This window comes from Emydura macquarii, unplaced genomic scaffold (assembly GCF_026122565.2).
Source record: "Emydura macquarii macquarii isolate MOO-44397 ecotype Brisbane River unplaced genomic scaffold, CSIRO-AGI_Emac_v2 contig_1253, whole genome shotgun sequence".
Lineage (NCBI taxonomy): Eukaryota > Metazoa > Chordata > Testudines > Chelidae > Emydura > Emydura macquarii.
Window position 1 is genome coordinate 39,988,876 of NW_027131390.1, and position 18,236 is coordinate 40,007,111.

The 18,236-nt window shown below is 43.2% G+C and overlaps 1 protein-coding gene across 1 annotated transcript in view; it reads right to left on the minus strand.

The window, feature by feature from the left end:
- Positions 1-6,094: 6,094 nt before the first annotated feature.
- The window catches only part of ZNF185 (zinc finger protein 185 with LIM domain), a 78,238-nt gene continuing 66,096 nt past the window's right edge, over positions 6,095-18,236 (minus strand). Inside the window, 9 exon segments of the mRNA XM_067549925.1 lie at positions 6,095-6,289; positions 7,164-7,262; positions 9,197-9,299; positions 9,764-9,841; positions 11,415-11,483; positions 14,039-14,137; positions 14,428-14,526; positions 16,039-16,262; positions 17,907-18,000. Coding sequence (XP_067406026.1) covers positions 7,164-7,262; positions 9,197-9,299; positions 9,764-9,841; positions 11,415-11,483; positions 14,039-14,137; positions 14,428-14,526; positions 16,039-16,262; positions 17,907-18,000 — 865 coding nt within the window. The 3' untranslated portion in view covers positions 6,095-6,289.

Sequence of the window (18,236 nt, forward strand, 5' to 3'; positions counted from 1 at the left end):
AGAATATAGTTTCAGTAGAAGACGTAGTGTAGGACAGTGCATTTTTTTTCTGTGATTTCCCCACATACTGTAATATCTGGCTAGTTCATGTCCCCAAAAGATTCAACTCCCAGATCGTTTCCCCAAGGGCATCAATAGAAACAGAGCCTAATAATGCAAATTTGGATCTGACCTGAGCATCACTTCTGCTTTTATGAATAATGCCCTAGGATCTTTTATCCATCCAAAAAGATTGTAACTGCACAGCCCTCCCTAGTATACATTGGGCTCAGCACTGACACAGAAGGCCATCTACTGCCTCCCCAGCACCACTTCCTGCAGCCCCTACAAGATGTGTTCCTGTTGGATCTTCTATGATCCAACCACGTATCTTTCTGTGATGTAGTTATCACTTTTCTCTGATGGATGATGTGATTGGACAAGAAGCAGTGCGCATTGGTCTGGCTATTAATCCAGATAAAATTAAATCCATGGCAATTATGATTAAGCAGCCTCCAGCTCCAGATTACAACCAGTTTAGGATTAACCTATTCTGACAGGGCATCAAGCAGGTGGTAACTGTCAAATATTTGGAATAGTGACGGATGCTCAAAAGATGTGAACACTTGTATATTAGCAGCTGCTGCCATATTTTGGTTCTTCAGCAGCCTCTACGGGGATGTCATGACATCAAACTTGCTAGGAAGCTGCGGATCAATGGAATCTCAATTATACCAACTCCACTGTATGGAAATGAAATGTGGGTGCTGAGAAACATCAAATTGACATTTTAGATTCTCGTCACCTTCATCAGCTACTCTATATCAAGTAGCAGGACAAGATCAGAATTGAGGATATTCAAAGCCGAATGCAGTGACTACCTCTCTCAGCACTGGTTCTCTTTTGACAGCTTTCTTAGTATGGACAAACTATTAGAATGGAAAACTAACGAATTCCAAAGCATCCATACTGAGGAATGCCACTATCTGGCCAGCGATCATATGGGCATCAAAAGTTCTGGTGAAGTGACAAGATTCTGAGTGATGGACATCCAGGCCATCTTGCCTGAGATCAATCCAAATGGAGCTTGATTAGCAAGGAGGTCCACATCCTTTGATGTTTGCCATGATGATGATGAAAGCAGCAGGTGTGTTTATAATTTCCCAGACCTGAAAAAGAGCTCTTTGTAAGCTCAAATGCTTGTCTATCACACCAACAGCAGTCGATTCAAGAAAAGATATTACCTCACCCTCCTTGTCTCTCTGTCGTACTTCTTGGTAATAATGTACTTTAGAAGGGATTTCAAGTTCACACACATGAAGCAGCAATACAAATAAATATAGATAAGTATGAGTGGGAAAAGTGGCATGACATCTGAGCTAACACTTTGCACTGATATAGCACCTTTCATCTAAGGAACTCCCAGTGCTGTGCAGAAATGGACTTTATTATTATGTCCATTTCACACAGGAAAAATAACCCATGGTTGGGGGCACAAGGGGAAGAAACTTCCACAAGGATTCCCTCAAATTGTTCCATCAGAGAGTAGGGTTTGCTCCCCTATTACTATCTTTCCTAAAACTCTGTGGTGGCAGAGGAGGAGGATTTATATCTATCCTCCTACCCCAGTCCTCCCAGTCTGCACCCCTTTCCTGAACAGATCCTTAGACAAGCAATGGGGTTTCTTTGGGGTCTGGAGAAAGTTGTTTGACTTAGGTTCTGCTTGGGAGAGGAGAAATATGTATACAGGCAGAGAGTCCCTTCTGCATGCAGATCTGGTGGCATGACCCCCATCCCAATCAGGAATAGAAGCCAGGTCTTCTAACTCCAATTTCTCCTGCTCCAACCAGAAAGCCTCTGGATCTATTAGCTTTGTTCCCCACTCATTCCCTATGTGACATGCTTCTTTGTAATTTATCCCTGAAAATTTGAACACTTCACTGAAAACATTTTAGAAACAAAGTTAAAGAGCTCTGGATAAAGATTAACTTTCTTTACCCAATATTTATTTATTTATTTATTTATTGCTTTGAAACAGGGATTCTGTGTGCTTTGCTAATGGAATTCCAGGACATCCAGATGCAACATAGCTTTGGAACATAGTGCCTCTGTGTTTTCTGGCAAAATGCTATTTGGTGACAATTTACTGCAATTCTCAGTGAGTTAATATGCCACATGCAACAGGTATTCAGAAACCAGTCCCAGGAAGAGCACCACCCCGCTAACTAGAATGTCCCCCAAAATGCAGAAGACACATCTAAGAAAACATTTGTGGGAACACACACATAAATAGAGTTAACTGAAAAACATTTCAAACCCCAAACAACAACATTTTAGTTTTTTGGACATTTTATTTTTTATTTCTTTAAATGTTGATGCATTTTTAGAAAGAAAAAATATTCCCACCAGTTACAGAGCTAGCCAAAAAATTGAAAATGTTTTAGTAAAAATTTTATCAGAAACATTTGGGGGTAAGGAATTTGAATTTTTTATGAAAAATGTCTTTGAAAAAATATTAAAATTTGGAAAGTTGTGAGCAGCTCTACGCATAAGCCTCATCTCAGGGAAACCTCCAAGGACCACTGAAGTATGCTTGGTCCTGCCTCAGTACAGAGGGCTGGACTGGATGGCTTTTCAAAGTTCGTTCTAGCCCTACATATCTATGATTCTATAATTGTCCTAGGGAACTCTGCAGAGAGCAAATAAGCAGTGTCTGAGGGAGCCCTGCAGAGAACATCACATGAGACAGACACGTACTCATTTCTAAATGCTGAAGAATTTTTCAAATGGAGAATCTCTCACACTCTTGGGATGATTGGAGCAGAAGCTTCTAATTTAGACTTCCCCCTCATGCCCAGCAGAGGTTGGTTTGGTGGGCAGCAGCTCAACCAAGCTTGAGCTATGTGCAGAATATCAGTTCACCTGTGCTGAGTCTTTTTACAGCATTTAAGTCCCACCATCTCCTTTGAATACTTTACCCCTAATTCTCAGAAATCCACCTTTTTCCCAAAGGCCTGATCCTTCAGAAAGTATGTGATGGCTTTATCGATGTTAATAGCCTTAGGCCATCAGGAGAAAAATGACAGAGTCCATCAAACCAAATGACTCCAATTGGCAATAAGAACGTGTTTACATTCTGACACAGTAAGTAAATTACATATAATACCTCAGTGTTTATTAGAACTATACATGGAAATTAAACAGATGCTACAGAGAAATACAGTAACCAACAAAGATGAAGCAAAAAACCCTATAATGAACTGAATCCTCTTCCGCAGTGTTTTGCAAGATCATATCAAACATCAATCAGGAAACTCTGGAATTAATTAACAAAGTGTTTGATTAAGCTGTGTGATATCTTCTGCAGAAGGTGCACATATAATAGAGTGTCAGGTGTTGTGGGATTTAAAATCATCTCCTTGGACTGTGGCAGAGCAAGCCTTGCAACAGGCATCTTGCAACAAAACTAGTGCCCCAAATACATCTACCTTGTCCCAGTTGCTCTTCCAGTGATTCCCAAGGTACTTCAGGCCAGGATTTTCAAAAGTGAGCAGCAATTTTGCATGCCTCAATTTTGAGGTGTCTAACATGAGACACCTGGAGAGGGCCTGGTTTGGAGAGGGCAGATGCCCCTGTAGGATAATTTGGACACCCAAGAACTGAGGCATGCCAAATTAACAGTCACATTTGAAAATCGTGCCTTTGTGACTGGGACCTTGGGCTCTGCCTTAATAACCACTCTCAAAATACACCATCATTTGTCTCTTGTTCAGCTGTGCATGCTCAAATCCTCATTGGAGCCTGGGCTGCCCAAACCACTGCTACAGCCTTGGTTTTAGGGTCTGAACTTGCACACATTCTAGGGGCAGAAATTCATACTGACTTAAATGGGAGATCCACTTAGGGATTGCTTCTAAAATCTTGCCCTCATCTGGTTAATAACCAGTACTGTTGCCTGAAAATGTTAGGAAGCGCTGTGCTGTAGAACAGGCTAAGTTGCTAAGCTTTCCCATGCATGTCAGTCTCCATCACTAGGCACATAAAGAATTACAGAGCTAATAATGGTCTCTCTCTTTTAGCACTTTTGCCTTCATCTATTTCTATGCACAAGCTATTATTGAGCATACTGTAGCACATCTTCTTTGCAGATATTACTAATTCTTTCTAGGATAAAACAATATCTCTTCCTCCATACTTGGAGCTATAGTTTAAGGCAAGGTGGCTAAGTATGCGGGGTTTGGTGACTTAGAAATTCAGTGGCATAACTCTAAGCTTAACAAAGTCTGAATGTGGGAGCTAAAAATTACATGAGAGCCATGTTTTTAGTTACATACAACATTTATTATAACCTCAGTTTTGTGATTCAGCATTTGTGCTGTAAATAATTTACAGTAATTATAGAAGTGGGATAACAACCAGCCTTTATTGGGAAGTAAATTTAGATCTCAGATGAGAGATGTTCCTTGTAATGAGGGACAGTTGAATGGCATGCTCACTGGGCATATTTTATAAGGCAATTAGATCATCCCACCCTAAGTTCAATTAGAATTCCAGGTGAAAAAATGTGCAAGCTCTCCAAAACATGCAGTAGACAAGTGTGCTGCTAAAAGAATCCACTGAGAGTAGGAAGGGAAGGGAAATTGAAGCTGACACACAATTCAGGCAAAGTCAGTCTGCAAGTGCTTTGGAAAATCCATTGCAGGCAAGGGGAAAGCAATTGTCATTTATAGTCAGAATATGGGGATGAAGCTTCTCCTACAGCTAGATTCAGCCTGCATTGGATACACTTACAAGTCCCCAAGCTTGCCTTTTCACACCTTTAGCACCTAGGCAGACCAAAATGCGCTCTGATTGTAAAAATCAAAGAGAAAGAAAGATAAAAAAGAACATAACATATCAGCCTCAGAGACAAGCTTTGACACTTGCTGGATTAGAGGGACCATTTATGATATTATTTAACAACAATATTTGATAATTACAATAATTAATATGAGATATGCCATGTCAGGTACCGTTAGAAAGGCTACACTTTGCTAAATAAGATGATAGTGTTTATGTTCATGTGTTATATGTGTATTGAAAGTTATGGATATGTTTGTATCTGTATTTCAACTTGTGCTGTGTTTCTGGGTGACACCCCAGACAGAATGGCTGCAGCACTAGCCTGCTTAATGGCCCATTAAGGAAACTCACAGGTGCAATGGGCACAGGGGGAGAAGCCAGGGATATACCTGATGAGTCACCAGGACCTAGTCATGTGACCCTGGACTCCATCTTATTCCTGTAAATTTCCACAAGCAGCATGGCAAAGGCCAAAGGACATAAAAGGCAACTGCACCCACCATATCCATTTTGTCTTCAGTCAACAGTCTTCAGTCTTCACCTACCTCTGGATCAACTCATCTACAACTGAAGCTGTGAAACAAAGGACTGAGACCCATACAGATACTGGATATACACCAGAGGGACTATACAAGCCTGCAAATTCCACAATTCTACTAGAAACCTGATATATATGGACTTTCAAATCAATTGTATTTGTCTGATTGCTTTAATCATTTAACATTTCTCTTAAAGTTTGTTTCTTTCCTTTTATAATAAACCGTTAGTTTTAATTACTAAAGGATTGGCTGGCAGTGTGACATTTTGGGTAAGATCCAAACTTATATTGATCTGGAAATGTGGCTGACCCTTTGGGGTCAGGAGAACATTTTTGGTAAATAGCATAGAGTTTTAAATAACTGATTTCTTTACTGGACCTAATGGCTGATTGGGAGCCAGAGACTGAAATTCAGTAAAGGGGACTGTGTATATGTTTATTTTAGCTTCTTCATAACTAGTGTGGGGAATCAGAAGCACTGATTATGGCTGGTTGGGAAGTCAGTGTCACCCACCAGTGCTGAAAGAATATGCTCTCCTTTTGCAGCCTGCCCTGACCTTGGCATTTTCTGGTGGCTACCCTAGGCATGGACGGGTCACAGAAGCTTTTGCCTGATTTCCACAGTGCTGAAATCCCACTGAAGTTAATGGTAGCTGGAGGTGCTCAGCACCTTTGAAAAAATCAGGCTGCTTCTCTTTTGTAGATGACACTGTCATTTCTCATTAATGTTGGCACTTGTCTTGTGTGTAGCTGACAAAATAAAGTAGTGGACATTACACTCATTCATTGTGATGAGATGGCGAGAGGGAAATAACTCCAGGAAAGCGGGAGCAGGAGATTTGTTATCTTAGCCAGTCAGGCACTACTGGATACATTTCCACAGACACTGCTGAAGTCTTCCAACTGGCTGGCTCCTCCTGTTCTTCAGACCTAAGAGCAAAGAGGAGAAGCTGAGTGCAACATCTGGGTGCTATATAGAAAATGGCATTGCAGAGGCCACTGCAGCAGATATAAACATAGGAGGAGTGGGATGCAAAAGCTTAGTCTTATCTAAGCAAATGTGACAATAAAGCAGTCGTGTATGTAGTGAAGCATGTGTATATATCATCAGAGAGAACCATTTCTGATCTCATTGCAATGGCAGAGGCTACTCATTTTATCTGATGTTGGTGTCTTTTATTTCAAGCTAGCTACCAAACAAAAGAAAATTTTAAAAAATCGAGTTCCTTTTGGACTGGCAAAAATATAGTACAGTATCTTAGATTTAGACTTTTCATACTGCTTTTGACCCCCAAAATCTTCACAAGCAGGAATCACTTCACTCGCCACTGCAATGCAGCCACATCTAGCCTGGAATGTGGCAGCTGTTTGACAGTGCACAGCAACACTACACCACAGATTAGTACAAGAAATGAGGAGGAATATTGTATCTAGCTGACACTAAAGAATGTACTATCCATGTATAACTGCCACTTCATTCACTAATCTAGCCAGCTTTCTGCTTGATTTGACCATCTGAGATCAAGATTTCTTAGTTACTAGAGAATGCGTCCAGAAGAGGAGGGCTCTGTAATGCAGATCCTCTGGACTAGCAAAATGTTTCTGTAGCTCAGGTGCTTGGTGTAACAATGTAATGGTCAGGGATCAGTGCCTTCCATTGTGGGCATGCAGAAAATTCTTGTGCAGATGTGATGCTCAGAATTGTTGGCCACCCTATAAGCCAGTGTTAGTGGGCCCCATCCTTTGTCTCTCCGTGAGCTAGCGTCCATCCCATCATGCTAACCCTGGAAAAAGCGGCACTCACCTAGAAGAGCTTCTCATAGCACTGGTCACAGTGGACAATGTCACGATGAATGAATATTTTATCCAGGAGGTCTCCCATTGCCTTATGGCAAATTCCACACTATGGAAACAAAAACAGGGGATTGGATGGTTATCAGAGCCCTATTTAGATGTACACATAGGAAGAGGAATAAGAAATGAGTGGCAATCTAGTGAATTTAAAACTGGTGAAAGGTGTTGGATTGATGGCCCTGAAGTCTAAAAACCTCTGCTTCTGTAAAGAATAGGTATAGCACAAGCCATGTCAGTGCAAGTTCCACACACACACCTTGCCACCTCAATGTGCATCAACGTAGAGGAATGTACAACAATTTCAGGAAAAGAAGGAATGTCAGTCTCCATGACACATCCAAAACTCGGCCTCTGTGCTTGGGATGCGAATTGTTTTGGTAGATGTTTTAATACAGATACTAGTCGCCTGTGAACTAAGGCCATCAACTAAATTCACATTGCCCACCAGATAGCAACAAGTTTTGGTCACTACTGGATACGAAGCAGTGACCTACTGTTATCAGCAACTATTATTCTTATCAGAAAGTTAAAGAAGTATGGGTTGGATTAATGGACTATAAGATGGATAGAAAGCTGCCTAGATCATTGGGCTCAACAGGTAGTGATCAACAGCTCGATGTCTATTTGACAGCCTGTAACAAGTGGCGTGCCCCAGAGGTCAGTGCAGGGGCCAGTTTTGTTCAACATCTTCGTTAATGATCTAGAGGATGGGGTGGATTGCACCCTCAGCAAGTTTGCGGATGACACTAAACTGGGGGGAATGGTAGATACACTGGAGAGCAGGGATAGGATACAGAGTGACCTAGACAAATTGGAGGACTGGGACAAAAGAAATCTGATGAGGTTCAATAAGGACAAGGGCAGAGTACTGCACTTAGGATGGAAGAATCCCATGCAAAGCTACAGACTGGGGACCGATGGGCTAGGCAGCAGTTCTGAAGAAAAGGACCTGGGGGGGGGTCAAGTGGACAAGAAGCTGGATACGAGTCAACAATGTGCCCTTATTGCTAAGAAGGCTGATGGCATATTGGGCTGCATTAGTAGGAGCATTGCCAGTAGATCAAGGGAAGTGATTATTCCCCTCTATTCGGCATTGGTGAGGCCTTATTTGTATTGTGTCCAGTTTTGGGCCCCCCACTACAGAAAGCATGTGAACAAATTGGAAAGAGTCCAGCAGAGGGAAACAAAAATGATTGGGGCTTGAGCACAAGACTTAAGATGAGAGGAATGGACTTGTTTAGTCTGCAGAAGAGAAGAGTGTGGAGGGATTTGATAGCAGCCTTCAACTACCTGAAGTAGGGTTCTAGAGAGGATGGAGCTAAGCTATTCTCAGTGGTGGCAGATGATAGAAAGAGGAGCAATGGTCTCAAGTTGCAGTAAGGGAGGTCTAGGTTGGATATTAGGAAAATCTTTTTCCCTAGGAGGGTGGTGAAGCACTGGAATGGGTTACCTAGGGTGGTGGTGGAATCTCCATCCTTACAGGTTTTTAGGGCCCAGCTTGACAAAGACCTGGATGGGATGATTTAGTTGGGATTGGTCCTTCTTTGAGCAGGGGGTTGGACTACATGACCTCCTGAGGTCCCTTCCAACCCTCATCTTCTATGATTCTATGATTCTATTAAAAAACCCTCTGAGCCATCCAATTCCTGACAATCCCTGTTTGCATAGTCAGTTTGCAGTTTCAATTCACTGGATTATAAAATGAGTTCAATCAATATGATAAGCAAAGGGATCTTCTAGTTCAATAATTCATTTATATAATGGCCAAGATAATTTTTGGGGGCACTTTCAAAATCTGTGGGCACATGACTTCCTGCTCCAAGACGGATCTATGTCTCTAAACTTGGATACAGATACAACATGCTTTTAATCTGAAAGTCTGAACAAATATTGCCCTACGATCACTTTCCCAGACCCCAGTTCTGTCCAATTCCATTACATATTAGCAAGTAGAGAATGACCTTTAGTAATAATGTCCCTTACCCTAAAGCAGTATTCATGGCAGTAAACATTGAGATGGTCTATCATTATCTTGGGGCAGTCTCGTATCTCACGGCCACAGTAAGTGCAGACACCTTCACGTGACCTGTGGAGTTGGAGAGGAAAGGAATCATGGATCACAACATCACCACGCATCAGTAACACAAATAGTTCCTGTCCTTGACCAGAAGCAAAGGCAATCTTAGATCTAACAACAGCACTACCATGCAGTGCAAAAGTGGACATCTATCTACATGGCTTATGGCTGACTGTGCCAAGAGACAATACAGAGGCAGGATTGCCAGAGTTCAGGAGCGAAGAGTCCTATGTAGTTACACCAAAGCGGCATGGCAGTAGGAAGCAATGTTTCAATACCACCCCTGAGTTACTCTGTCGCTGATGCTCTTTATTCTCCTTGGACAGTTCTGACCTTCCTTACATGGAAGGCAAAGAAAACAGCATTATTTTACTGAACACCTACGTATGCTATAAAATATCATGTACAGTAAAGCCTTAAAGAATGTTTCTGTATAACATTCCCTTGAAATCACCCTGCATGAATTGTCTTACCTCTGGGAGGCGCTGCTGTGCAGGTAGCTGGTGTTACTGTAGCTTGCTCTGTCTACATCTGACAAATCAACTAGGCTGCTACTGGAGAAGAGAGGGAAGGAGCGATCGTTACTTGATAGTCACATGTAGGAGGAATGGCTCAAATGGAAACATTTATCACCAGTGCACAGCATCCAAAAGTTCTAATTGGGTCATAGTGCTTCTGAGCAATTTCCCAGCTGCCTCTTCACTGACAAGAGGCTGGTCCCTTGCCAATTAAATATCAACAGGTATTTTCTTCAAAGTGAGTGTTGTGCTGGTGAAAGGCAGCAAAGTGTCATCACTGCAGACTGACCTTTCCTCTTATTCACAGAACAGGTACTGCATCAGGGGCAACAGAGCAAGCTCCCCCCACTCTGGCACCAGCATGCCTCACTCTCAGCCCAGAGGGACCACTCTGATGGTGAAAGAGTAATTTAGGCTTTACGACCCACTCAGTGCTTGGCCTCCCTGCTAAGGATGCTAACGAAAGTGCTAACCAAGGTATGTGGTTTTGTGACATGGCCATTTTGGGAACTTGGCAGAGGGTATGTATACAGCAAAAGCTGTGCACAGGCTGACTTAGCCAAACTAGCTTGAATCCAACTAGTCTGGGTAACAACAGCAGTGAAGAGAGCATCATGTGGGCTTCAGAATGACTAGCAAGCTGAGGACGTGCCCAAGGTCTGTGCCAGGCTTACACTACCCACTCTGAGGCCCATGTTGTGCTGTCTTCACTGCTATTGTTACCTGCACTAACTGGATTCAAGTTGGCTCAGACAGGTTAGTTCGTGCACAGCATTTGTTGTGTAGACATAGCCTGAGACCACCAACTACTTTTACATTGTCCACTGAACAGACTGGGGTGAAATTCTAGCACCACTGAAGTTAGTGGCAAAACTCCCATTGATTTCAGTGGGGCCAGGATTTCACACAAGGCATCCTATTAACATTTTAGAATATCGTTAATATTATCAGTATAACTCCCAATACCTACCCCATGTGGTAGGCACTCCACAGACAAATAAAAGACACAATTCCTGCCCCAATGAGCTTCATGTTTTCTTTCTTAAAGACATTTGTGTTAGAAATGCTGTGAGCACCCAAGTGAATACTGATATTACTTCCAAATATAAAAGCACATCTCTAAGTCAGTGAGGCTTGCTTTTGAGACCAGAATAGCTAGAAGTTGACAATTGTTGTGGCCAGGGGTTTATAAATGCCAGGGCAGTACTGAGTGAGGATAAAATCACAGCGAGCATGCATTTTAACAAGGTGTTAATGTCTGCCAGCTGAGCATAAATAGAAAGCAAAGAGGGCCAAATTCCACTCTCAAGTACACTGTTGAGAATCTGAAATAACTTTAGTTCAACTGAACAAAATTTAAAACACGTGAGTTTTGGCTTGAAAATAGACCATTTTCAATCAAAAATGGTCCTATTTTTGACAGAAACCGACACAAAAACATCTGTAGTTTTCTCACCAAATCCAACCACTTTTGAAAATATGCAGTGAAACCCAACAGCACTGGACATTGAGGTTTTGGAATTTCAGTGAGACTGTTTCACTGCCCTGACCCCAACAGACTCAGTTCTGCATCTCCACTGTGGAGTGAGCTATGGATCACTCATACCTGCTGTAGCGTGGAGTGGGAGATAGCTCACGGCTGTTCACATACTCCTTCACAAAGAGGATCCCTTTGCTAGAGAAGGATGGAGACATTAACAGAAACATTCGCATCAGAGGAGTCAAGAACTAATGGAAGTGTGTGTGTCTGTGTGTGTGTGCGCGCACACGCATGCATGCATGGCCAAGGGGAAGGTGGGATGCTGGTGCTCTTGGCTTATTACTGAATTTGAAACATTGTTACTAAATACCAAGTACAATGCCTACAACCCAACAGTCTCATACATCAAAAAGTCAACTAATTAAAATGACTGGGATAACAAGAATACACCTTTTTCGATTTACGTTCACTTTTGCAGTTTCCAACAACCTCAGGATTTAATAGCCATTCTCTCTCCCCTCCCCTCCCCTGTTAACATTAAAAGCATACTCCCTTAGTGATATTTAGAATGAATGTTTTGTCATTGCTAAGTGATAGTTATCCTTTGTGCTGTTTTTCTTGCAGATCCGGAAATGGAATCTCCTTGCACTTGTCCCACCCCCCCACTTTGTAATGCTCTCTTCAAAGTGACCTGCATCCCCTCTGTCACAGATCGTATCTCTGTCACAGATCGTATGCAAGACACCATGCCTGCCAGCACAATACTAGAGCCAGTGAAAATGAGCTAATCAGAGACCGAGTTCAAGCAACCCTGCTTTCTTCAGGGTTCATTTTCATGACTGTCTTTGGGTTACGACGAATCCTTTCTTCTTATGTGATCAAATTAAGCTGTGTTCCAGCTAAGGGAAGAAAAACAGAGAGTTTTCCTTTTGCATAGATTCTTCCAGGACTAGCAGCTCAGATGAGTGATTGTTGTCAAACAGTGTGGTATTATGCCAGGAGCACTCCTGCACTACTCAACAGAGGCCCACCTTGGCATCTTACCAGTGTAAAATGGACTTCATCTTTAAGGTGCAATCTGTGGAGACCGCAAGTCCCAGCATGCAATACCCTGGCTTGGCCATGTTTATTGGACTAGGACACTGTGGTCCCTGCAAGCCAAACTTCTATAATAAAGGTAAGGGTGTCTATATGGTCCACTGTCCCTCTCAGGGTGTATTTTGGCGTTCCCTACATTATGCTAGGCTTTCCAGAACCACCCCTCCTCATCCTAGAAACAGTGCAACCACGAGCCCAGCTTGAGGGATGGGCCTGTGACCTAAATGGTATTAGAGAGTTCCTCTATGAACCCCATGTCACATTGGCTGGATTGAGGAGGGAGCATTTATTATATTGTTTGACATCAGTATGTGAAAATCATAATAATTCATGTGAGATATGCAATGTCAGGTACTGTTAGAAAGGCTATAATGTGCTAAGTAAGATAATAATGTTTATGTTCATGTGTTATATGTGTAATGGAAGTTATAGATATGTTTGGTATATAAGTATTTCAAATTGTGCTGTCTGGGTGGCATCTCAGACAGGGTGCCAGACCTGTGTGCCACAGGAGAATGGATAAGCAAGCATCCAATGACACTGTCTCAAGGATGTGGGACAATACTAAGGCCCTCAGTTGCATGCAATAACATCCTGATTCACTTTCTGTCACAGGTAACATAGGCTCCTTTCCCTTCCCACACCTGACCCACACAACATCGTATTCATAGAGAAGAGTAACTTCTCAGAGGATTAATCCTGGGGCAGCACCATGAAGAGAAGGTCAAATAAGACCTTCAAATGACCCAAGGTCACAAGAATCATGTAGCCATCTCTGAGATGGGAGAGCCATGGCCAGATGGACAACCAGCACACAACACTGCACAACAGGAGAGGGAGGGGAAATTCCCGGCCAGGAGCCTTGGCACAAACTTGTAGCCGTAGGAAAAGAATGCAGTGGGACCATAGGTGCCCACAGAGAGTAGAGTGGACCATGGCGGTGTTAAGACATCACCAGAAATAGCCAGGCCTAGCAACCTGCATGGAACTTCACTAATCTCCTGTAGAAGAATGAAGGGTTGAGTTGATCTGCCTAGGGTCAAACCTATGGCTCCAGGATATCTAGGAACGCCATTCCTGATGTTCAGACCCATATGCAGTCCCCTCTGGGTGTAAACTACAGCCCTGATGCTTACAGCCTATGGGGCGTGCACCCTACAAAGTGTCATGCTGTGCTTGTGTGGATTTAAATGCTGTGAAATACTGTAGAAAAATCTTGTGTAATATTATTCCACACAGTGTATCAACTGCCACCTTCAACAGGCGAGTGGCATTTCTGGACCAGTCTGACTGATGGCTGGCTTTCAGGATATAGTATACTGTGAGTTTTGCACTGGGAAGTCCACAAGTGGAATGGCAAAGGATCTCCATCAAACATCATGCAGATGGGGACATATCACAGCCCTGTGCTGTGTGGCATCTACCGGGAACAATTAATCAGATTAAAGACAGCCCTGTGCATCCCAGCAGGTACAAGTGGCTCTTGTAACTGCAATCATTGTTTTCCAGAGAGTGAACAATCACATCACCTTCATGACATCCCTCTGCTCTGAATGGGAGGTTAAAAATCTCAACTCTGCTTCTAGGCTCCCATCCTAAACCAGCTGACTGCAGGCTTCCCCCATGACCATCGCCAGCCCCACTCCTTTTACCTTCTGGTGTCAGACTCTGAGTCGTCCATGTAGCATGGCCTACTGTGACTTCCCTGTGACATAGCTACAGTGCTGCTGTCTTTAGAATGGGTGTAGTGCCTGTTAAAAAAGAATCAATGCCGCCTCAGAGAATGATCGTTAATGCATGATGACGATTTCACAAACATTCTGAAGACTCATTATACTTCCTCATCCCCTGACCCCCAACACTGGAATTGAAATTCCCCAAACACACTGATTTAAATTACATACCAGCCAATGGCAATGCCCTGACCATGGCTGCTGCTGGGGTTCAACAAGAACAGCTCACCAGGCTCAGGGTATTGAACGAACCAAGTGGCAGCACGCTATTTGACCTCATAAAGAAGAGTTTCATCCTGGGTTCTTACCTTCCGATACTGCGGTCGAATTCATTGTGCCCGCTGGCTCCAGGACTCTCATATCTGGTGTCTCTGGGGCTGCTTCTCTCTTCATAGCCTGGGACAGGCCTGGCAAGGAAGCAAATAGCCCAATAGCAGCTCCAGGACTGACATTTGAATTGTTACATGTCATGTCAATTTCCTAATATTTTGGGTCAGGGAGATATTTTCATGTAGCTCCCTTTCTGCCCTCCCTGCCTCACACCCCTGAGCTCTGCAATTGTACAAATCGTTGGAGGTCTGAAGGCCCTGTAACCAGTCCTGGTAAGAGCTATACTAATGCCTGTAGCTAAGTGGAGGCATCTCTTGTGTAGCAGCCTGGAAATTGATCTGTCTCGGATCTCCTGCGGCTCACAACAAACATCACTGCAGCATCTGCAGTTCCCAACTGCTGACTTGGGGGCTGACCCGCTGATTCTGGACTTGGCAACCTGTGCTCATGGAGCAATCCAGGTACTGATAGACTATGTACTTCTCTAGCATAGATCTAATCATGGGAACAGCTTTAAACTGCACAAAGCACAGAACATTCCAGGCTTCTATTTCTTACTCTGTAAGCACTTTGCGGCACAGACTGTGTCTATTTGTACAGCACCTATATTAAAAACACAACACCTACTTCTCACATACCGCTTTTCTCCAGTGGATCTAAAAGCACTTGACATAGGAGATCAGTATCATCTCCATTTTACAGATAGGGAAACTGAAACACAGAGTTGTAAGCTGACTTGTCCAAGCTCACCCAGCAGCTGAGCCAGGACTAGAACCCAGCTCTCTGAAGTGCTTGTCTGCTGCTCTAGCCAATAGGCCACACTGCCTCCTAAGCAGCATGACTCTGATTGGGTCCTCTAGGTATAACTGTATTCTAACTATTAAATGATGATTAAAAATGAATGGTGAATTAAAGAGCAAAGGAAAGCAAGGCAAAGGGCTCAGAGATGCTAATAGCTTTCTGGCCTGTCTGTGTGATGCAGTTGTTCTGTGCACTATGACACATAGTGTGGGTGCAGAGAGCCAAACTGTAAACCCTGACACATGAATCCCAGTGGTATAAAGCCGATCAGCAATGCAGCACAGTTGTAAAACACAGAAAAATTGAGACCTTCTGGCATCACACTCTGCCAGCATGGTGATGGGATGCCATGACTCATGATCTGGGGACATCTCATGCATTTTGTTATTATTATTTATTTATATTATAAAAATGCCTAGGGGCTACATCTAAGACCAGGGCCCCATTGTACTAGGCCTGGTCTACGCTGCCAGCGAAATTCTGCGGCAGTCGATCAGAGCAGAGTAGCTTGCGTAACTCCTGTCAACTTCATAACTTCCGTTTAATGCGCCGTCTCCACTGTGTTGTGCTGACGGGAAATGCGTACCCATCGACGCATTGCTACGGTTTTTGGGGAGGTGGTTTTATTAGATTGACTTCTGGATCGATTGAGCATGTCTTCACTGCCGCTCAATCGAACCGGATAAATCGATCTGATGGTGGCAAATTTGCTTTCAGACGCCTATCTACACAGCAGCTTACTTTCAGTATCTCCGATGTCTTTCCATAACCGTTCCCAACCCCCTTACCTTCTGGTGTCGTATGCTTGGTTGTCCAGATATGACGACATCTCATGACTGGGCTCTGACATGCTGGTGTTGAATTGTTGGCAGTTCAAATACGAAGGTATCACATGGCAGGTCTCTGTCATGCTGAAAGTACTCTCTCTTGAGTGGGAGGTAGACCTGTTAAATATTAGAGTCATTGCATCCTGTAAAGTTTTCCAGAGAATGACTTTAATTGCTATGCTTAACTTTGCAACAGTTGACCCCTAAAGAGTCATAGGCTAAATTTACTCCCACGATCCTAGAGCTGAAATTCCCAACACAGTACATGGATGCAAAATTCAATCGTGCTTTTAGTGATACTCTGATTAACTTGGTGCCAAGGAATTAAAGATGATCAAGCACATTCAGGGAGTGAAATCCTAGTTCTCCTGTCATTATTTATAGATGTACACAATCATACTCAGAGTATTGCCATTCACGTCAGTGGGGTCAGGATTTCGCTGAGGGTATGTATCAATTCATGGAAGTAACAGGGCATGAGGAGCCAAGAACCATCCGTGCTAACAAGCAAGGAATTAGTCCCACCGACTCCTTACTTCGCTGTGGTCAGATCAGGCTCATTGTGCCTCCTGCTTTGAGGACTCTCATGATTCGTCTCTCTGGTGATCGAAATTCTCGCTTCGTAACCTGGGGCAATCTTGGCAAAGGAGGAAAATGCATATTAATGCCTTCAGCACCTGTGTCTGAACTAGTCAGGGGCCAGCTCAGTGCACTGAGAAAGAGAAGTCGAAGCAGGCTATTTAAAGGGTGGTAAGTAGCTGCATGTCAGTATCCCAGTATCTTGACTCCTGATACCACTGGCTTTGGCACACCTTAATGTAACTCCCTCTCTTCCCATTGGTCAAGAAGCAGGCATTTGCAATGGCTTCATTAAAGAACAAGCCAAGACTAGAACTGGAGGGCACTAGAAGTATGAAGCATAGCAGGAAATATTCCCCCCGGACTCCTTACCGTGTCATGTTCAAATCAGGCTCATTGCGCTCTGCATAGCGAGTCTCTGTAGTAGCAATGCTACTGTCTCTAGACGGGGAGCCAGACCTGCCAAGGAAGGAAGGTTATTTCAGACTGCAACATGCCCTGGGATTAGCCAGAGGAGTTAGAGTGTGAAGAAACAAATTCCCTTATGAAGCTTCTGCATTAGAAAACTGTTGGGTCTTAGTGCAGCAAGAAGCTGGTGTCTTCCAAAGTCATGTGGAAAAGAGAGCAAAATGTGCATAGCTCAAAAATATATGAATTTAGGGATTGTGTGAAAAAGCTGTTTGTAGGCTGAACATCTGGAGATTGGAAGCTGGAAGGAGAAAGAAATGATATGTCCGAATTAATGCGAATTACCTGTTCATTCTCCTCATCCCAAATATCAGGGGGAACTAATTTATCTGTGACTGTTGTTCCTCAGCCAGTACATCTACCGCCAGTGTCAGACTGGTCGCATTTGCCTCTACATTCACTGGGAGCCGCTGCATTTACTAATGGTGCATAAATTTACTGATGGCTGCATTTACTGAAGGCACATTACTGATGGCCTCATGTGGGTAATGATCTCAGGAGAATACGCATTGCATTTCTGTGCCTGCTGCAAAGGGATTCCAAGTTTGTCTCTGCTGGGATTACTCTAGGGGCCATTTCACACATGTATGCAGACATGCATTTGTACACACCATTTGGGGATTCTTGTAGTTATGTGGGTCCCATTTTAATAGTATACTTTAGTGAGTTTGGAAGTAGCTTTCCCTGTGGACAGGTTATTCCATAAATGTCCACTTCAGGATTTCATGAGCCTTCCCGTCTGATGCATTTGATGGTAGTGTTTGCTGTCAAAGACAGAATACTGGAGTAGATGGGTCACTGGTCAGTTCCAGGATACCAGTGCTTATGTTCCTCCTTGATAAAGGAATCCTGATACTACACACCCATGTGGAAAACCTGAAAAAAGGATGGCTTCTGCAGCAAAAATGTGAATTTATTTTGACATTTTAGGAAATAAACTCCTAACATGCTGTTTAAGATTCTACATTGGAAGTCTGGGATTGGGGAATGGGGGTGGAGGGGAGTGGTAGCTCTTACTTCCTAGTTAGTATCAGTAGCATGGGTTTTACTTCTATCACTAGTAGTACATTACCTGAGAGTGTCACAGATTAAGTGTTGCCAACAAAGAGAAT